Source organism: Leptosomus discolor, chromosome 4 (assembly GCF_034619465.1).
Source record: "Leptosomus discolor isolate bLepDis1 chromosome 4, bLepDis1.hap2, whole genome shotgun sequence".
Taxonomy (NCBI): Eukaryota; Metazoa; Chordata; class Aves; order Leptosomiformes; family Leptosomidae; genus Leptosomus; species Leptosomus discolor.
In genome coordinates, this window is record NC_141394.1 from 52204259 (window position 1) to 52226832 (window position 22574).

Below are 22574 nucleotides of genomic sequence, written 5' to 3' on the forward strand. Positions count from 1 at the left end.
TTTGTTAAGTAGGAGAAATTGTTTTGTTCCTAGGAGTGAGGGAATATAGACATAGTGTATTAATCCTATGATGAAAGAAATTACCTCAGCATTTGGGTAGTACCATCTTTCTACTTACCATTTGCAGGTGGAATGATATCTCCCAAAGTTCTTCATTAGGGAAGAAGCTTTCAAATAGCAGGTAGAACTGACAGTTCATACAGTTTTAACACTTTAAAAAAATCAGGAATAAGAGAAGGGAACATGCATCTTTCCTTAATTTTCAACAATGGAGTGTTGAAAAAAGTTTCTGAGATCTCCACTTAAGTGTAGAGATCTAAAATTCCAGAACCAAATACCCACAGAATTTAAGGAGCTTCTGAACTGATGTTCTGGCCCTTATTATGATACTCACTAAAATTCACATCCAGTATCTAAGCATTCTTAAATTTTTGAGAGAATCTGGCCCTGAAATTTTTGCCGTGACCTCATTTAGCCATTTGTCAAAGCAATGGAATATATGACTTCAGTAGACTTTACAATGAGCTAGAGCAAAATGGTAATCAGTTCAGTTTTCAGTCCTTTAAGACATGCATTTTCAGTTTTGTCATGTGTGGAAAGCTGAATAAATAAAAAGAAAGCAAGGAATAGCAATAGAGATGTAATTTTACAGTTTACTTTATGATCTGTGGGCAGTCACTCCAGGCTTTTGCTTTCCTCTTAGCTAATGCAAGCCAGGCTGGTTCTGTTGACACAGGATTAGCATCGGGCGTAGAGAATCTCTTGGCCACCTCCTTTGCCAGTGGGGTTGACGGAACAGAATCTGAAATTTCCACTGGTTTTGATGGGGTGGGGAGGAGAAGAGAAAAAAAAAACCATTATTTGAACCCTGTACTTTGTTGCAGGATTCTAGAGATTTTGCTTTTTTTCTGTGAAGATCTTCTGATCTAAAACTTCATATTTGTTTCCAACTCTTGAGTTAAATCTTAATTTTTATTGTATTTGTAAATAATCAAGTTAGGAGGAGCTGAGTTTCCTTTTTCTGAGGTGACTCCCAAGTAAGGTAACTCACAAAAATATGGTCAAAATTTTCAGTCTCTGTGATATCCAGAGAAAACATTTGCCAATTTGCTACTCTTCTTTACATAAACTATCTAATTACATCTGCAGTATAGCAAACAATGGGAAATAAAGCTGGATTATTTTTTTCTCTTTGGTAATGCAGCTGCTGAACATGGGTAACCCAACTGTATTCAGCAGGATTTAGATTTCCCCTTCAGATTAGGTTTCTTGAATAAGCACAGAGAAGAAAGCAGTCCTACAGTTTCCTGCCTCAGTTAACCATGCCAGTGAGACGATCCTGAAGAAGAAATGAACCGGCTTTCTTCAATAGCTGCTTGTCACATTTTCTTGAAAATAGTATATTTAAGGCGAATAGCTGTCTCGGCAAGAAAATGGATTGAATAAGCAACTGATTTCTAACAAGCAACTTTACAGAGTAGAACTGTAGAAGCAGTCAGGTGGGAAGACTGTTTGATTTTGAGACAGTGAATGCCCTTGAGGGCAGCCTGGATAGAAATGAGTCCTATCTGAAACCTGTGGAGTAACTCTAAAAAAATCATAGTTACAAAATAAATCCTCACTAATCCTCCCTTACACATTTTCTTTTTGCTCGTAAAAAAGCTCTTTTTGTTAAATGTTCAAATTCAGTCCAATTACTTTCAGTTGCATTTCATTTTCAGGTTTTGAATGTTTTAAAAGGATTTAAAATTGCACGGATGGCAAAAATTGTTTAGTTTTCTTTTCAGTACATCTTTAGTCATGTATTTTTAGCTATAAGTAAATGAACAGTAGCAGCAGCTATTGCTGAAGACAGACACTTTGAAAAGCTAATTATTTTAAATGTTATGGTAATTTATGCTATTTTAAAGGTTATACCCTCTTACCAGTTCCTGCCATACAAGTCTCAAGTGCAAGTCTGAAATATACCAACTTCTTCAAGTTTTGGGTGTTTTTTTAATGACCTTAGAGGAGGACTCAGCAAACTTTTATTTTAACCATGTTCTGACTTAAATGCGCTCCTAATTGTGGGAGTGAAATCAGTGTCATCATCCATAATAAACAAATAATTGTGTGTAGCATATTTCTGTAGTTGCTAATGGCTACCTGGCTCCAAATATAGCCAGTAATCAGACATAAATCCAGTCACTATTTGCTTTAGGGCCAACACAGTTCTATGCTTTCACTTAAGGTAATTCAAAATTGGTAATTCCTTCCAAAACTCTCATTCTAATGCAGACAGACCGACCAAGGATAGTTGGCCCTTCTTTGGTCTAATTTGACATCAGCTGTTGTGCTAGAGTTTCGTTCCTTATAGAACTGACCATCATACATTATACAGCGTAACATCACACTACCGAATCTTTTTGGGTAGGGCTGCAATAGAGTGCCCTATTACAGGTTGACTGGAATGCTGTAAAGCTTCTCCAGCTGTACCTCCAAAGCCAGTTTGGACACTGGAAGCAGGCTAACAGGGAGCAGGAAAGTTTTGGGCAATCTGTGTGAGATCATAGAATGGTTTGGATTGGAAGGGACCTTTAAAGGTCATCTCGTCCAACCCAAGATGCTGCAAGTAAAACAAGTTCTCAGGGGTATCTGCACTGGTGTGCAGCTGCAGTGAGGACACGCAGCTGCTGAACAAACTGAATATAGGCATGCGTAGGGGTTGGTCAGCTTGGAGCAGCATTGGTCAGCTTGGAGCAGTCTGTAGGAGCTGCACTGTTTTACCCTTTACTGTTACAGATCAGATAAATGAATCACCTCATCGCTTTCAGTAGTTGCATTCCGTAGTTCTTGGTGTGGAGTGGTACTGAATAGATTAGCTGCTAGGAGCATTTACTTTCAAAGAAGCCCACGCTATTTACTGTGCAACTTGTAAAAAGGTTTCTTCAAAACCTGTCTGTACTCTTTTCCAAAACCTTTTGCCTAGGACTAATGTTGGCTAGAGAAATATTAGGCAAGTCTGTATTTCAACAATCACCTTTTACCATCCCAAATACTATGCCCTTTGGGGAAGTGTTTATTTTAATGTGCCTGCCTTTTGAATATGGAATTGTTTCAGCTTAACTGAAGTGCCAGATAAAGTAGTAGGTTCTGCTTCCAACCTCCCATACCAAATACTTGAATGGGAGGGAGAATTCCTAAATTCAAAGTGATGGGCTACCTTCAACTGAATTGATTAGTTTTTGCATTTTTGAATGAAACAAGAATATTCATTCCAAATATTCTGGGGTGAGTATTTCTCCTTGGCAAAGTGGGGTGCAGGAGCACAATATGCTTCATTTCCTACACAAATACACTTTGTAGAAGTTAAGTATCATCCTGCCTCTGCGCCAACCCCCAACCAACCTAAAGGCAAAACAGTACTGCAATTGCAATTTACAGTAAATCAAATCCTTCTAATGTTCATTAGCCATGTTCCAAAAATACTGTTGGATGTGGCTTGGGGAGACAGCCTGATTTTTGAACTGGGGCAATTCTAAGGAGATGCAGTAGTACCACCCTAATAACCTGAGGAACCTGGTAAAAACCTGTTAAAATTATGTAATTCCAGCATAATGGCCAGCACATGAGACTGGGACAAGTTGTGTTATTCCATGCTGAAAGCATTTGTAATTGTAGGGGGTAATATAAGAGGGAAAAAAAATCATTCATTTTCACAAAAACATGCAATACCATTGCTGAAGTGCATTATTCCTAGAGTAAATCTGAATCTCTCACTGTACCTGTCACAGAAGTTGGAAGGGTGTTTGACTTTTTTAGCTGCTCCCTTCTTTCTAGTCTTGACGCAGCAGTCTCAATTTTCTTCTCCCCTTCTTGAGGTGTAGATTTCTGCAGTGTGCTTGTTTTGCTGCTGCCTGTTTTATCTGACTGATTACTTACAGCAGCCTAGAAAAGAGAAAGAAGAGTGCTAAATGAGAAACAGTCTGTCATGTAATGGCTATAAGTAAGAGATGTCACACTTGATGCTTTCATTCATCACTTGTCCTTTCCTTAACCTTCCTTTTTGGCAAAGGATCAAAACACACCAATACTTCTAAAAGAAACAGCTATTAGACAGTGTAAAAAAATAAACCCCACAAAGTTAAATTTGTCATGTTGTCATTTTGGTCAAAATATTGAACAGTTTGAGGCAGCCCTACCTGTTAAATACAGCACTGAAACACAGTGTGCCTCGGTGGGCAACTTCACACCCACTGCTGCCAGTTATCTATGTCTGTAGTTATGCATGTGTCCATCAGAAATTTGGTACTCATAACAAACATCAAAATATACTTAGTTATCCACATAATCTCCTTTTTTTACGATCTGTATACAGCAGATGTAATCTGTTTGTGTAGCATCACTTCTGTACTGTAAGTCGAAGTGTTTTTCTTACTAATAGGACACCATGGATAGTAAATACCTATTTAGAGAACAGGAAAGCAGTGATACTTGAACTCAGTGCCTGCTTTAGGCATTTGGGTGTTTCACGTGATGGTTCATTTTTTTCATTCATCTGCATTTTATCCAAATGATACATGTTACAATAAAAATAAATTCAAACTTACTAATTTTCACCTATATTCACCTACAAATGAGTATTCCAGCTGTTATTCCCCAAGCATTAAGGCTTAACATCTTGTTTACTCAAGCTTTGAAAGAACCATGTTGCTGTTCCATCAGCTGCACAGTGGCTGTGCTTATGATTGCTGCTATCTGATATTAAGGCACCAGTTTACACTAAAATCATCACACTATTGCACAGTATTTTCTCCTGGAGGTCTCAGTTTTGCAAAAGGGAACTCCAGAGTTTCAGACTACTTTTTACTCACTGTCATTTTGGTTTTTATGAAATCTTAAAAACCAGACATAAAAAAAAAATTCCCTTTCACATAGTAAAACTATCTAATAGTTAGAATTGTGGTATCGTTATTTCTAATGGGCAGGTTTCTAAAGCTTGTTTACATTTTCCTTAGCCAGCTTCTCTGCTTGCTTCGCCTCTCTGGCTTGTCTCCTCTCTTCCCTCGTAGCTTGCTGCTCACGAAATCCCTTTTGCTTTTGCAGTGCTAATGTAATCCAAAGGGGTTGTGAAGTTTCAACTTTTTCCATCAATTTAGAGCCATCTAAAGAGTGCCTGCTCTGAAGGACGGGCTTTTCTGAAAGAAAACATGACAAGAATTGGTTGAGTAATGCACATCTCTTGTCTCAAGCAAACCCGCACAACTTCCCTACCTTGTGAAGACTCTGGAGCTAAGCCATTGAATGCCATGCCATTCACAGACCTTCATGGACTGTATGCCAAATCCTGAAACAGATTTTCTGCCTCAAGAACAAGACATAATTCAACACACTCATACAGCTGGCCAAATTTATATTTTTTTCTGAAAAGGCCTACCCCAGACACTTAGACTTACAGCCTCATTTACTACAAATATTCACACTGTGTGAATATTTAAGTGAAAGTGACACACATGCATTGATTGTTTATGCCTTTGATGAAAGGGATCCAGCCACTATGTACTGCACTGCGGTTCCCTGGTTTTCTAGTCGTAATTAAGCGAAGTGTCTGAACCTCAGCCAAAAGAAGGGGGCTGAAATGTAAGTGCAGCCTCCCTTACAAAAATGGGCGGGTTTATTGTCATTTGAGCATTTGCCTTTCTGTACCCTGCATGAAGTTGGGGCTAGCACCCAGTGTAGAGCTGTGAGTGGCAAGGAGCAGCACTGGGGTGCAAAGGTGCTCCTGCAGAGCTCAGTGAGCACAGAAACCCTCAAGCTGTGCCTCCAACTAGTTTCCATAAATCCTCATTTTAAAATGGAAGTGAAAGGCAAAAGTGAAAAAAAATGTAAAAAATAAGCAGCAGTTCCAGTGAGATACGGTTTTAGAAGTGTCTTGATGTTTGCAAAATTAAAAAATGGGATTTCCCAATTAAATGGTGAATTCCCACCTTGCTCTTTTGAGTGTCCCTATGCTGAGAGGCTAATTTTTCCTCTTGTACAGAATACTATTTCAGGACACAGGGGCTTTCAGTCCTCTGAAGAGCCACTATGGCTACTGTAATTGTTTCTATCACTGAAGAGTGCCTCTGAAAGGCAGACTCCTGTGCCCAGCTATATTGGGCTAGATAGAGAATTTGCTCAAGATAGACACTATAAGAGGGCCTAGATCGTAATATTTTTTAAGCTAGATAATATTCCCCTAAAGAATAGAAACAATATAATGTAAATTATAAAAATTACTCCCTCTGCTCTGATGACACCGTCACACATGGAACACAGAGTCCATCCTCTGACTAGGTAACATCTCTACCAAGGAAAACACACACACACTTCAGTTACTTCCTTGAAACGAACTTTCTTAGGCAGGTCACGCTGGTCAGGCTGAGTTTGTGTGTTTCTGAATTCAGCTGTGGGGATGGGAAGTCCCATTCATTCAGATAACCTAAGCAAAGTAGTGGTCCTCCACAAATAACATGCCGGGTAAAAATATAGCTTAAGACGAAATGTCTTCCTCTGGACCTCCAGTACCTCATTTTGGAAGTGCAGACAATAGCTAAATGGCCTTTGAAAAATACATACCTTTCTTCACTGGCTCAGGCTTTTTGTCATTTTTTTCTCTCCAAGGAATACTTATAGATGGGAAAAACGACTTCTTTTCTCTGATTTCTTCCTCTTCATTTTTGAACTCATTGGATGGTGTGGGGTGCACTGCATTTGCTCTGTCTTCTTTTCTCCAGCCACCATCTGATTCAGCTTTAACCAACCTTTGCCCTAATGTATCGGCTAGGTTTGATCTGTTAATTTTAGAGAGAGGAGACGACGGTGGTGTCTGACTGGTGGGCTTTGGAGCTAAAGCAGGTTTCTGTGGGACCAGTGACTTGCATGCTGGTTTCTCATGAGGGGGTAAAGCACTCTGGCCGGTGGCTGGTAGGACCACTGGTGTGCCCACTAGTTGTGGGATCTCCACCACATTAACTGAAGAGTCTTTGGAGTCTTTTAAATTACAAGGGACATTCACTCTCCCCATGCCAGGGGATGCACTCTCTTGTGGAGCAAAAACAGCGGATTCTTTCTCACCTTCTGTTGTAACTAGTGGGTCAGGCACACCATCAAAACTATCTCCTGCACTGTATCTTTTCTTTTTCCTTTGCTCTGCCTGTTGGTCATAATGGAAACGTAAAGAGTAGTTTGTCCTTCGTAACTTTATCCCAAAAGGAGAAACATTTTCTTCTCCGTTTGGTGCTGGTTTATCTGCTTTTTTCGTGCTATTGTTCTGCTGATTCTCCACAGCACCGGGAAGTTCTGCCTGGGCTAATTCTTTACCCGGAGAATGAGGAAAACTTGGAACAAGGAAAGATGGAAGATCTTTTGCAAATTTACAGCCTTCTGTGTTGTCTGTCATTTCACTATGGGTTTCCATTTTCTTCTCAGCCTTTTCAGCTAAGTTATCCTTAGAAGTGGGAGCCACATCCTTCTTCGAATCAGCGCATGAACCAGTGATTCTTCCCACAGTGACTGTTTCATTGCCTTTTGCTGCACTGACATTCTCAGCATCTGAATTGTTTTTTGAAGCTTCTGAAAATTTCTGCCATGCTGGTGTTATCGAGAACTTTGCATTTGCAGAGAGGGTTTTCCTCAAGTTGCCATGGGGAGCACCCCGTCCTCGGGGTGTCCAGTCGTCACTGTGTCTGCAGACACTTACTCGGTCTCTCTCATTATATTTGCTGTTTTCTGCATTCTTTAGGATTCTGGAGCGGATAGAGGCCCACTCAGCTAGTACGGCCTGGTTGTTCAATGACTCTTGTGCATATTTCATTTTAGTGCTGCTGGGTTTGGGATCCTGCGTCTTTTTCTGGGCCTTCTCTGGTGAAGGAATATCCACAGTTTTTCTCTCTTCTGTTAAGCCAAGCAATGATTTACAAGCCGTGTCCTTTATCTGGTTCAAGTTAACTGCTGTGCCACACAGCTGTGCTCCAGTAACCAAAATAGCTGTATGGGGTACACACACAGATGATGGAAGAGTATGAGAGCCCTTGCTGGCAGTGTGCATCCTGGAGTCTTTGACAGATGGAGAAGAGAGTCCTGCTCCTTTGACAGGCATGACTGGACTCAGATTTACTTTCTGAAATATGATCTGTTTATCTCCAGAAGACACCTGAAATGTGAAGGGTCTGGATGCAGTTTGTCTTTCATCTACCTCTTGCCAACGAAGTTCTTCCCCTATTCGCTTTTGTTCCTGAGCCTCAACTTCTCTCTTCAGTTTCTGGGCTAGGACTTCTTCTGCTGTTCTACTACCTTTTTCTGGCTGTTTGAGTTTTTGGGATCTTGATCCTTCTTGGAGTTTCTCCTCTACCAGATGCGTATCAGCCCCTCCAAAACACAACTGATCCTTGTGCTGTTGCTGTTCCAAGGATTTTTCTTGTTGATTTTGCTGAAGATTTTGTCCTTCTGTGTCTACCTTATGCTCTTCCAGCATGTTCCATTCTTGGTCATTTTGTTGGTTTTGCTGCTTCAGTTCATCTTGTTGCACACCCTCTGCACTTTCCATGTGCATTTGTTTTGTCAGCTTGTGTTTTCTCTGCTCTTCCCATTTCTTTTTCTTAACCATTATTTGCTGGGGTTGCTCCTTCTCTGTCTTTTCTCCTTTCTCCTTCAAATGCTGCCTTTGTTCCACCTGTTTCTTCTGTTGTTTGAGGGTCTCAGCTTCTTTCTCCCACTTCAGTTTCATTTCAGCTTCTCGAAACTCTTTCTCTTCTAGCTCTCGTCTCTGTTTTTCTTCCTTATATTGTTCCTTGAGTTTGTTTTGTTCCTCCAGCCAATTTCTTTCTTCTTCATCTTGACACTGCTTTTCAAACTGGTGTTGCCTTAATTCTTCCAGCTCTAGCCTCTTCTGCTCCTCCAGCTCTCGTCTCTGTTTCTCCTCCAGCTCCTTGCTTCTCTGCTCTTCCCATTCCTGATGCTTCTGCTCCTCTAACTCCTGACATCTCAGCTCTTCCTGTTCCTGGTGCTTCTGCTCCACTTCCATCTCTTGTCTCTGTTGCTCCTCCCGTTCCTGGAGCTTCTGCTCCTCCAGCTCTCGTCTCTGTTGCTCCTGCTGTTCCTGGAGCTTCTGCTCCTCCAGCTCTTGTCCCTGTCGCTCCTCCAGTTCCTGGAGCTTCTGCTCCTCCAGCTCTCGTCTCTGTTGCTCCTGCTGTTCCTGGAGCTTCTGCTGTTCCTGCTGTTCCTGGAGTTTCTGCTCCTCCAGCTCTCGTCTCTGTTGCTCCTCCCGTTCCTGGAGCTTCTGCTCCACCAGCTGTCGTCTCTGTCGCTCATCCAGTTCCTGGAGCTTCTGCTCCTCCAGCTCTTGTCTCTGTTGCTCTTCTTCCATCTCATGTCTCTGTTGCTCCTCCTGTTGCTGGAGCTTCTGCTCCTCCAGCTCTTGTCTCTGTTGCTCCTCCAAGTCCTTCTGCCTCTGCTTCTCCAGTTCCTGGCGCCTCTGCTCCTCCAGCTCTTGCCTCTTTTCAGCCTCCAGCAGTCTTCTGTCCTCTTCATGGCATGTTTGCTCTTCTGTTTTCAAAGATGTCTCTTCTTCAAGGAGATACTGCCTCCTCTCTTCTTCACAATGCCTTCTCTCCTGCTCTTTCTGCATCTGCTCAAGCTCTTGGCACCTTTTTTCTTCCATTTCTCTTTGTTCCTCCATTTCTACAATTTGCCTTATCCTTTCAGCCTCAACAATACCCCAGTGATCCTCAATTCTTTTCTCCTCTTCCAGCTGAAGCTGCTTCTGCTTATCTCTGTTCTGGATTAGCTTGTCTGCTATGATGTGTCCATTATAACCTGGGTATCTGTCTCCATACAGCTGAGTTTCTAGGTCGTCTGGCTCAAATTCTGTTATTGTTAAACTTTGTGATCCCTAAAATTGGGAGACAAGTTTGGAGTTACTGAATATTGCCAATTGGCTTGTTATTCTTTACAGTGAACAAACAATCAGTTGCAAATGCAAAACTTTTTTTTTTTTAAACCAGAGCCAAAACACCCACCCTAATTTACGGATCACATCATCAAAGATCCCATGCCTCTCACCTGTTTGGATTATAGCCTTTAAAGGAAAGAAAACATCCCAACCATGATAACAGTATAATGCTAAATATTGAGTCACCATTTGGTGTAGATGAGCTAATCCAGACTGAGACCTGCCATTTCAAATTTTTAGAAGCCTACGGAATAGAGCAAAAGTTTCATATGCCTGTTCTACTACTTAGAACTCCATCCTTTAAGCCTGAAGTAATTAGCACCTGCTTACGGGCATTGTTTTGCCAGTTCTTTCATGGCAAATCTAGCTGTTACTTGCAGAGACAGAAGCTGTTGCCTGCAGAAAAGAGCTCTGCAATGCTAGCCAAGAAAGAACACTGCTCAGGGAAACACAATTTGGTTGCTTTTCACAAATCCTGAGCCAGGATATCTTCCTCATTAGCCCTGCTGAGACTTCAGTTCTGTTGCAGAAACCGTGGAACCATGCAAGGACAGAGAACCTAGAGCTCCTCAGCAATACTGTACTGTACTGAGGCATGTGCCAACTGCTGACTGGTTCTCTGAGCTTGCCCCACAGCCCTGGCATGTGGGTGCAATACCTGCAATAAACTGAATGCAGATCTTCTTCACAGCTTACTCATTGTCTCTGTAGCCACATGGTCTGAAGTGAGATGCACCTGCAGAGTGCTTTCCAGCACTTTCCGTGACAAAAACAGCTCGAAAACAGCTCGGCTAATGCCCTGTCTAGCTATCATTTGTTCAGCCATCATTTGGCTCCAGTTAAACATTCTGTATAAACAAGAGGTTTAAAATTAATTTCTTCATTGCAAGAGTGATAAATGCAAGTACAATGGTGCGGAAGAAAGGACAGCGACCTCTCCTGAACCCTGTATTACTTCAATAGTCTTGTCCCATTTACAAGCACTAGTAAGATGTCAGGAGAAAAAACAAAATAGCCATATGCAGTAAGCGTACAAAGCTAGGATCTGATAATTCATTCTATAGCTGTAGCAAGAGCTGTGTTACTGAAGTCCTATTCCTTCTTATAAGGCAATGCTATTATCACTGTCAGAACCCACGCCAGTTTTAGAGAATCTAATTTTTTCCCAACCGAATTTTGCACTGATTGCCCAAACCAGAGAAGCATTAACCATAGCAGATGTCCTTCAGATCTTTATGACCTAAATTTTTTACTAGAAAAACTAGAATGAGAAAGATTTCCCAATGTAAAATCCTAGTGGGAGTACTTCAGGTTTAAGTTGTCTCAGCTGGCTATATTAAAACTTGTTTGCATCTTCTCTCCAGCTAGGGTTTCATCTTTAGGTCTCTATCTTTCTCTATCTGTCTATTCAAGACAAAATGAAAGAAGCATGCATTTTGTTTTGCCTTGAAGACACCAGGTTTGTTGATGAAGCTTTCAATAGCTATCTCTAACAGCATTAATCACATAAGACAGTCCTCTGTCTATAGCTACTGTTGGTGCACTCAGTTATGGTTATTTTGTGGCCAGTTCCAAAAGCAACCCCTCTCCTCTCGCTGTTTGACCAGTGATTCAATACCTTTGTTAATCTCTTGTGCTTTCTTGACACCCTCTGCTTTTTTGGCTTCACTGACAGCTTGTGTTTAGCTGCACTGTTGTCTAGACGAGCAACGGCCTGGGGAACTGCATCCAAATTGATTGTTTCAATTGTGCCAGAACAGGAAAATTGTCTTTTTGGCCGAAGCGACTTGACTGGAGTGACCTGTTTGTATGACAAACACAAGAAGCTATTATTTAGCTATTTGTTCCATTTAAATAAATAAATAAAACAAAAAAAATAAAGCTTTACAGATTTGAATTCAAAGGAGTTATTAGCAGAAAATATTTTAAAACCTGTTTTTCCATTATAGAAATCATGAACTTTAGACATGAAAGTTACAGCTGTAATATTTTCCTATTTCCAGTACTACACTTTTTTTATACTTTTCATTTGAAAATTACTTAGACCATTCTAACTGAAGTTTTTTTCACAGTTGTTTAGTTCCACTCTGAAGTTGTTGGGAATGGGAAGGATAGAGGCAGAGTTTTAAGCAACACCAAACACTGGGACATTTTAAAGTTTGCTTACTGTGGAGAAAATACCTACATCTTTCGATAATTTAGATTATACACTTTAAGCAAAGGCAAATCAGATTGACTTCTCAAAGCATTATAACAGAACAGCTACAGAGCTGTGCTATCTGCATGGGAGATGACTACAGTACTGGATCTCAGCGGCACAGTGCCTGCAGGAAACCTTCCCTTCACAGCCATGTGGAGTTGTCCAAGCTAGCACCAAAGTATAGCAAAAAATAAAATAAGACAATACTGGCTTTGATTGGTGGTTTTTTCTCTTGCCCTTCAAAATTTGGTTCAGAAAGTTCAAATGAAAGCAAAGTGATTTAGTGAGACTCCTCTCATGAATAAATGCAAATTGTATGTCTAGACGTGTAAAAGTGAGCCTGTCATCAGTCTCTCCCGTAAGTCACCAAGCTATCATCTTGTATGTGGCACAATCCAAGTGGAAAATCAAGACAGAAAAAAAAGGAGAAAACATCTTCTGTAAGGAAAGAAAATCACATACATTGTTTTCGAGACAGCTCTGTAATCTTCTGAGGTTAAACACATGCTAATCAGGGAACCAATTATTTAAAAGCTGATGGAACATTTTGCTTACACTTATTGAATTACATGTAGGCATAACAAAGTAGTAGAAGTATTTATGAAAATTACGGCTCTATGATTAATACATCGAATGCAGGAATGCTGCAAGACTGGCAGAGACCAAGTTCTGCTGTTTCCTGCAATCAACTTACAGATTTCTCAATCTTAGTTATTGCCTATTTACTAGCCCTAAAACTGCACAACATTCACAAAATCTTGGATGATCAATGAAACAATGAAATAACTATTAAAGCAAAAACTGACTGTGAGGTTTCTAATAACTAAAATTGGAAAGTAATTCAGTGCAAACCAAGTGTCAAAGTTTTTTTACCTTTTCTTCCACTTCACGTCCTATTCCAGGCAAATCCATTGTTCTCAACAAATTCGAAGTCTCAGTGGACTAGAAAACAAGATTACCACAGCTAAAATTAAAATGTAAAGCATCTAATAAATATGGTTCAAAGGACTCATGAAATCAGGCGTGTAAGGGTACGATTTTTATCCTGTTTCCTGTCACTGTAGGATTGATGGATAAACAATTCTTGTTCCTAAATGCTATGAGTTTCATTTTGCTGCTTTTTGAATCACTGCTGTCTATACAGAAGCAGTTGCTGCTACAAGACACTAAAAAAGGCAAAACACTCACTCTTCCTTAGTACAATAACCAAGTTCCAAATCAAAAGAAAGAGCACAGCATTGCAGGATTTCAATCAACTTGTAGTAACTTTATTTTCTCCTGACCTACACTAAGGAAAAAATATAGGAACCTGATCAGGCATTACCTCTGCTGCAAGGAGTTTCAACTCCAGGTTCTTGATGACTCCTCACAAAGCAACCCACCCCCTGCCCAAGCGGTTGAAGCCTATCAGTCACTAGGACTCCTTAGCTACTGTCCCTCTCCAAGCCATCTCACCAGAGGGGATTTTTAAGGCGCAGGGCTTGAAGCAGCATTCATCACACCCAGAAACATTGGTTTTAATCATTATATCATAGTATTACTTCATAACCTAATGAATGTTGGGAGGCCATTACACCAGGTGCACACGATTGTTAGTATAAAGCCTAAAAAAATCAGATTTCCAAATACAGATTACATGAAACCCAGAACTCTTGCCATCGATCCAAGTTACTCAGTTGGGAAAATCAGAAGTCACAAAGCAACATGGGAAACCTGTTTGAAGTAGAGCAGCACTATGTGGTCCTGACCACCAACACCTGACAGAAGCCACCCCGTACCCCCAGGACCTATGAAGATAAACAAGGAAAGGAGTTACGAGGCCAACAGCAGACAGGAGCAGAAACCAGGCAAGCTGCTGTGCACCAGAAATGTCTGGTAAAGCAGCTAATGAATAGTGCACAGAAAGAGAAAAGGAGTGCTCTGGCTGAACCTATGCATGTAGCATCAGTTTGTTTGTGTCTGCAATCTCCTCTGAGTAGGGATGTTTGCTTCTTAATTATTTGGAAAAAGAATTATGCAAAGGGGAATTAATTTTGTTTTCAAAATGTAATATGTAAAACAGGAGGTGGTAAGGATTGAATCTCTCCCTCCTTATTACACAAAGATATTCTAGTGGTTTTTTAGTGCTTGAATTATTTTCTTCCTTGAGCTGGAGGTCACTAGGTGACATTTGGGTCTCCTGCAGGACCCAGTAAGAAGGCTGTTTGCAGAGAATCTATGTTGGTCTCAAACACAGAGTCCTGCCCCATACCAGGGTACATAGCCAAAACCTGTCCAGTCCCACTGCACTCTTTGTGGTCTAAGGCACAAAGGATGATCTTGATCTACCTTAACTTCAGAAAAGAGTATTTGTGAAGCAGAAAAAATATACCTTACTTTGGCTTCATTTTTGTCCTTCCAGACTGCAGAGGGAGAGGTGCGAGTGTGCAGGTCCTATCCAAATGCCTGGCTCCCTGACAAATCCAACCACAGCCATGAAGGAAGTGGTCACAGAGGAGCTACGTTGCCTCTTGAACACTGATGAAGAATTTTGGCCACCTCAGCCATAAATCTCCCTTCTGTGTGTTTGGCTGAAAGTAGGCATGAGCTGCAGAGGAGACTTACTGCCTTTGTCTTTCACACGAGCGGAGGCTCATGCCCCAGTGTCTCTCCAGGATCTTAAGGGTTGCATGTGCATGGTGGGTTGTTGCGTGCCTTCCCCAAGGGTTCCCAGGCACGAAGTCAGCCTCCTCCAGGCAGGGAAGGATGTCCCTCTGTCCCCCACACTCCCTTCAGCCATTACAGCAACACAAAGAACCAGTCTCGCCTTAGAGGGTTTCCAGAGAGCTTCTGTCACTCATTTTGTTTCTTCGCTGTCTGTAACCTTCTGTACACCTAAATGCCCACAGTTCCTGGTATCAAAATCTTCATGGATAATTTGAATAATTATTTGAATTACACTGCACATTTGGATTTAGGGAGCATTCTCAAAATGTTTCTCCCCCTTCTTTGCCTTTGGTTCCTGTCCGTGAGAAATAATGGATATTTACCCCAAGACTCAGGATTTTACAGGTTTAGGTTCCAGGCCCCTCTCATTTTGGAATGATTTTCCCTTTTGCCATTTGATGCTGTACACAACTTTCCATGCTGGGAGATCCACATTTCAACACATTTTCTGTCTCAGAAAAATCTTCTGTCTTCTATCTGTACTGTGAGTGATGTCTGCATTGCTGGAAGTTCACAGCAAATGTTCAAACCGGTAATTCTGCGGGACTCATCTCAGGATGCCAAGAGCACACGCTTCTCACCAGTCTAAGAAGCACAATTTGAGAGATCCCACCCACATAAAACAGCCCGCTGAGCTCAGCTACGCCTCACTGGAGACATCTGCTACGCCCCAGTGAACTTTACTGTTTTAGTACTGCTATAATGCCATCAATATGTGGATTTAAAGTGCTTACTTTAATACCACTGTCTGAGATTGCTGTATCCTGCTGAGTCTCAATCTCCATGGGGCTACTGAGCAACACATCCTCTTCTATACTAGTGTTTGCCTCCCCCATTGTCCTCACGGAAATTGTCATTTGTGGAGGCTGCCCAAATTTTATATTCTTGGCCAACTGTTGCTGAAAAACAATAAAAGAAAAAAAAAAAGGTATTTATATTATGAGCAAAACAAGCCAAGTCTAGCACTCACCCCTTCTCCACCTGGAAGTGGCACAGAAACATTCAGGGCAACTTCTGACTCTGGACAAAAAAAAAAATCAACTTGTGAATCACATTGCTGCAACACGGTGGGCACCCCTCTTCCTTCTCCTCGCGAAGTGACGTAGGTCAGGAATTTTCTGCACAATTTCTGATTTTGGATAATCAGCTTGAGTTCTTGTCAGTGTGGCCAACTTTTGCAAACTTACTGTGAATTTTGAAACATCCCTTCTCTTATTTTAATCTATGTCCTAGGATAAGACTTTATTTATAAAAGCTAATTATGAAGCCTTACTGTTGCTAAGAAATAAGGTTATAAGCCAGGTGTACCCTGAGTAAAACTGCCACAGAAGGCAATCTTTTTCTTCTCCAGCCCCCAAACCCTGCATCTCATGCATCTGTAGTTCTTAAAAGACAGCCTTATTGTAATGTTTACTTGTAAGTTTTAAATGTTAAGGGTTTGGCATAACCCTGCCTTAGAGGAGGCAAGTTCTCAAACGAGGGGAAACCCAGCTTCTTTTAGATGTTTGATCTCAGGAACAATACACAAAGTCATGTCTGCTCATGCTCACTTGCACTGCCACACCATTGCTTTTGCACAAAGAATTTTATGCAGGGGACATGCAGTAGATGAATGGATAAAAGAGCTTTCCCACCATTTATTTTCTTTGTTGAAGTAATCTTCTCTCAAGGGTTACAAGAAAGTACTCTTGAATTATATCAAGTGTAAGATGAGTAAAATAAGTAGCATATAGTATCTGTCCTCTGGTAGGGTGAATTAGAGAAATTACAATCCTGGCTACTGCAGAGACACATACCATGTAGTCTTTGAAAGTGAATTTTTTGCAAAAGAGTTAAAAGAAATTCTCCAGGAGGAGTAAATGGAGTAAGGAACATTTATTGACAGATTTTTCTTCCTGAAATATTTCAGGGAATCACTCTCAGTTAGGAAGGAAGGGACCATGAAGTTATTTTTCTGCATTACTCTCTTTCAAGCACAGAAAATTCTCCAAAGGAGATCTCCCATTTCTGTCTTATATTACTATGAACATCTACAACTCAGTGATACTCAATTCAACTGTGCAGCTTCTATTCAGTGGAAACGTCAGGTAAATACACGGACCCCTCACATGAGTTTGCCACTGAGAACTGCAGAAGATTGGAGCAGACAACATGTAAAACAAATATATTATTTTTTTCCTATAGCACAGAATCTGTAGCATGGCTTAGGTGAACATTTGGCAAGGGAAGATAAGCTTTAGTAGCAGTGGATGGACTTCTAAAAGGACTTAGGTCAGATCAACCTCGCTTGCCATCACTGCCCAGTGGATTAGACTCTTGTATAAAGTTTATCCATATTACCCCCAAACATTACCAGATTCCTCTATGAACTATTAAGACAAAAAGTTCATGCAGAGACTCCTTATAATCAGGTTATTAAATAAGAATAGTTTTTCTGTCTCCTCATCGAGTGATGCATTATTTATGCCCATTTGGATTTTGGCAGAAAGAATGAAATTCATCTAGTACATCATTTTGGCATAGTGGGCAGTTCTGAATGGCAGTTTTATTCCCGTCTAGATTACTGGCAGTGCACCCATAATGTAAAGGCAAGGGTTTCACCAAGTCCTCCCAGAATTTCATGTTAGCAGTGCAGCTCTCTGAATTGAAATCTTACATGTTTCCATTGCGTAAATGGGAGCTGGAGAGAGCAAATGGGTCTGTATTAGATAGTGTGAAGGCTGTAATTCTGCTCTATTCTTGCAGGCCCTCTGATGCTAGTAGAAAATTATTTCAGAACAGCTTCTTAATTTGATAACGTATTTTCTAAGTTTATGCTGCTCCTTTCTTCTTCCTAAAGCCATATTCCTAGACAAATAGTTCTCCCAGGCAGAAAACTGGAACTGCCAGCATTACCTGAGCAACTACCCCAGAAACCAAGGATTTGTGCATCTGTTCCATGGTGAGAACGTGCAAGCATGTACATACTGCTTGCAACGTGTTTTGGAGGAAGGGATGGCATGTTACTCTCTTGATCTTCTGATCAAGTTCTTGATCTAGTATGTGTGTGCAATGCATGGTGGGAGTTGTATGGTGATGGAGCTATTGTGGAGAACGGTCTGTGCTTGAACAAGAATGGCCTTTTTAATTGTCATCAAGGATGCTTGAGGGCTCTGCTGTAAAAATGTGTATTTGTGTATATAATAGTTTAAAATGTTATTTTCCTGGTATTTCCAGGAAATAGACTATCCTCAATATTTATGGACTGTACACAGGTTTGTTTGTTTGTTTGAATTACTTCAAAGTTTTAAAAGTTTATTTGCTCAGACTTGCATAAATTAGTTTGAAGACTGAAGAAGAAACCCTAGTAGCCCTTACATTCCTTCCAGGACAGAAGGCTCTTCATTTACTATTGGCCTTTTTTGGGGAAAAAAAAAAAAAAAAAAAAAAAAAAAAAAAAAGCCTAAAAATCTTCCACTAATAGCTCTCCACTGGCCAATTTCTTTCAGTGCATTCTAGTCTCCAGAGCTGATGCTGAATACGAAATGTCAAAATCTCAAATAGATTACTGTTACTGCTGAGCAAATTTGTTCTTACTGCTTTCAAAGAGCAATGTTAAACCCGCTTCTTGTTCTTTTTAAAAATGTGCTTTATAATGTAACTACAATGCAATTATCCTCTCTCAGAAAAATTCATACAGATATGTTCTCTACCTGGTCAATCCTAAAATCCCTAAAAGAAAAGAAAAAATCCACAACTTTTACTTGGAAGAACACACACAGACAGGCCTACCCAGAGATGGAGAGATACATCAATTTAAGGTGCAAGGCCATTGAGGAGAGGCCATATTCCCTGAAAAGGAGCATCTGCTTTAAATTTCTCAAAAGTTTCAGTTAGACATGTATTTCTGAACACAAAACTATAAATCCTCTGTACTTGAGAATTCACTGTGCTGACAGCAGGAGGATGATGGGGCTGGAGGGATCACACACAGAGGGAAGCTTCAGAATGGGATCATCAGGCTGTTCTCCAGACCAGGTTTACCTCATCCCTGCTTTTTTTTCTATAAGATTCAAGAGGTGCAAGAGAGCTTGTCTATTCACACCCAGCCCGGGTGGCTATCAGTGCAGTGCCATTCAGTGTGAGGTGAGGGGCAGGACTGCGCATCTAATAAAGAAAAAGAAATACTGGGAATTTAGAAAAAAAAGTTCACACTCATCCAATTTTTAAAATCTCCCTCAGTAACTGGACCATGACACAGGCATACTTTTATTTATGCAAAATAATTTCCTAAAATGTGATACTATTTAACTGACATCTTTACACCACCTTACCATTAATAACTTCAGAAATAAAATTCCTACGTCAAATTGCTCTGTATGGGTTGGCACCTGCAGCAAATTAAAAAGCTTAGACTTTCAAAGCACTCTTTGTGTTTGCATAGGAAATGCCAAAGAACAAACTTTCCATGTTAACCGGCAGAGAGCCCAGATCAGGCTGTACATCTCCTCTTTCGCTCCAGTTTGGCTCCTCTTCTGTGTACATGCCTGCTTGCATGCATGTTGGACTCAGCCCCCTGAAACCACATCATTCTTATGGCTCTGTGCCTGGAGTGAATCCAAAACCGGATCAGCTAAGCTGCTTACTCTGCTCAGTTAAAAATCATTAAAACAGAGTGTACTATTTCAGCTGACTCTATTCATACAAGTCTTAGAAGAAACACTGGTCATATTTTGCCTTCAACTCAAACACCTATCTTTTATATCAGTTTGCAATGCCTGGATAAATAAATAAACGAAATTATGTTTTCTAGTTATATATAATTATGAAATAATGACTTAATAATACTTTTCCTAAGAAGAGCCATACTGTTGAAATTCCACTTGGTCCTGTACGGTCTCTCACAGTGACCCAAAAATCAAATGCCTTGGGAACATATACGAACAGGGCAAGCCCGTTTTTCTTGTAAAATTTGGGATTTTCCTTGTAAATGCTCCAAGGACTTGTGGTGGCATCCAAGGACTTTTGGAGTCAACAGCTGTAAGAGTCCGTCCGGAAAACAGCATTGTCTCAACCTTGTCATCAGGGATATGGACAATAAGGTACCCCAAAAGTTAGGCTAACATCTTGACTCTGCAGCAGCCTGCCTGAGACACAGTTGCTGACCCCAAGAATGGAATGTGGTACGAACACTCCGGGAGGGAGAGCTGCATGGCGCGAAGAGTGCTGTGCCGTTCTCTGGTACGGGACAAGCCTGAGCTGACCAGGTGGGCCGCATAACTGCTGTCATGAAAGACTGATCAGCATCGATGGAGCCAAGAACAGGCAGAGATACAGAGGAGGAGCAAGGTGTGTTACTTGGTGTAAAAGATGGCCCCTCAGCACCCAAACTTTGGAAGCTTTCCCCGCCAAGGATAACAACAATCATTAGGACTGGTGGGACACTGCCTGGAGCTGGGACCATAGGGATACCTTGGACCCACGGTGGTAGCTATCGATCTCTTTCCTCTTTTCACTTTACTTTTCCCTTTCCTTTCACCCTCTTTACCTATTGCATGCCGCTTTATGGCCAAACAATAAAGTTTCACTGTTTGATTAAAGCAAATCCCTTTGGTGTGGTGGCCTTAATTTTGCACTTCGAGATCACAGCAAATGAACCACCACGAGTCCACCGAATGGACCGTGACAACAGCCAGTTGTGAACTCTTCTTTTATGAATTTGTTTAATTGCTCTTTGAATATTTATAAATATTTCACAAATAACAGTGCTGTATGACGATGAGTTCTATAGTCCAACTACGCATACAGAAATATTTGTTTTGGTTTGAAAGTGTTACTCGTGGTGCTCATGTGTTCTCACGCTGTGAAAGACTGAGTAATTGTCCTCTATTCATTTTCTCAATTCCACTCATGATTTCATGCATCTCTATCATATTCTCTCTTTTATAATTTCTTTTCTAGGCTGAAAAGACAGTTTACCTAATTGTTCTTTCTATGGAAGTGAGTCACTTCTTTATCCAAGTAGGAAAATCTGTAGCATATCTAAACAAGCAAAACACCCCACGTAAAAAAATAAAAAATTTTAAAAATCGCTTAAGTCAAAGGGAGAGAATAAACTGGAAAGCATTGTGTGAGAAGTTACATCAGTATAGCTAGAGGCTTTAGAAAGTAAACTAGAGGTAAAATTAACACATAAACCTACTGAAAAGTAGGAAAATAATAAGTATTACCACAGGTGTTTTGGATATAAGATGCAGAGAAGGAACTATCCCACTCTCCATTGCTGGAGCAGCATGTGTTTGGGGCATTATACTTCAAGAAAGACTTTGGGAGAGTCCAAAATAGAAGAATGGTGAAGAAGAAAACTGTATATGGATCTCTAGAGATATGTATTTGAAGCAAATCCAGATTCAAATGAAGAATTCAGTATATAGTGGCAATGGACCACTTATAGATGCTCACATGTTAAGAGCAAGACTTTCTGGAAAAGCCCGAAGATACTCACAGAATCTGTGGCATTTGGTACTCCTTGCAGAGTACCAAAAGCAAAGCAGATGTAAAGAAAATGGAAGCTCACTTCCAGGGCTTAATATGATCATAGGAAAATGAGGCTCTGCCCCAGAAATGCTAGAATGATTAAGAAAAAATGATAAATTCAGTTTAATAAATAAAGTGAAAACAATTATCAAATGTGAAGAAAACAATTAGGCTGCACTGGCACTAGAAAATATTGGCAACAAAGAAATTAATTGTAAGAAATACAAAGCTGGGCAACCATGCAGTGAAAATTCACTCCCAATTCTGTAAAATGCAGAGAATCAAGTTAAAAGATAATAGCTTTGAGGTTTAGCAAATGACTTCACAGCCTTGTTGAGATCTGGGTAGTATCAGACTGAAATAACAATGTGAATGGCTGGCAGAATACAGATGTACAATGCATGTGCAAAGCACAGTAGGGGAAGCATCATTAGCATCATCAAGCGATCATTAGCTAAGATATGCTAATGAGCAAAAGAAACAGTATCCAAAACTGAACAGTCATTAGGTCTGATAGGAAGAAAATGATTTAGGATATTCATCATTACAGAGCCAGGGAAATGTGAATTTAAAAAGTGGTCCTTTAGAATTTGACCAAGAAGACTAGATTCCCAAGGTGTGTTTTATCATCATTAATATCTGTGTAATAAATGGGTGTTTTACACATTTACACAGCAGAGGGTTTGTTTGTTTTAAACCATGTAGCCACACGGAACAGAAAAGATGTAGCCCAGTAATTCCTAAATGCAATAAACCATATGTCATAGTCAACCTTTAATATTTCGTGCAGCTGACTGCCACAGCCTTGTGGCTGCCAGACGACCCAAGATACTTCCAGTGAAGGCAAGAGGTGGAGAACAAGCTGTCCTCCTGCCTCCAGAGGCAGCAGCAATGCCCCACCATATTATTGTCAAGCAAAAGGAGATAACGGCTTAGATGCATCAAGATACTGACACTCAAAACAAGTTTCCATTTTATTTGCTACAGTTTTTGTGAGTCTGAAACAAAAACTGTCTTCTGTTCATTTGCTGACCATTTCTGGCAAATATCAGTAGTAGGAAGAAGAGACACAGTTGCAAAATGTGAGGAAGTTGATCTAATACACTTTGGTGTGAGGAAAAAAACAACCCACTAACCTATGAAAGGGAAGGACGTAAAAACAAGCTCCCAGAGTCTAAGTTT

At 40.5% G+C, this 22574-nt stretch overlaps 1 protein-coding gene across 1 annotated transcript in view; it reads right to left on the reverse strand.

The window, feature by feature from the left end:
* Window positions 1–653: 653 nt before the first annotated feature.
* CRACD (capping protein inhibiting regulator of actin dynamics) overlaps window positions 654–22574 on the reverse strand; it is a 42097-nt gene continuing 20176 nt past the window's right edge. The window contains exons 3-9 of the mRNA XM_086464452.1: window positions 15611–15775; window positions 13044–13112; window positions 11589–11771; window positions 6598–9910; window positions 4987–5177; window positions 3765–3927; window positions 654–814 (exon numbers count right to left, since the gene is read on the reverse strand). Of these exons, the coding sequence (XP_086320578.1) occupies window positions 654–814; window positions 3765–3927; window positions 4987–5177; window positions 6598–9910; window positions 11589–11771; window positions 13044–13112; window positions 15611–15775 (4245 nt within the window). The remainder of the gene's footprint in view (window positions 815–3764; window positions 3928–4986; window positions 5178–6597; window positions 9911–11588; window positions 11772–13043; window positions 13113–15610; window positions 15776–22574) is intronic.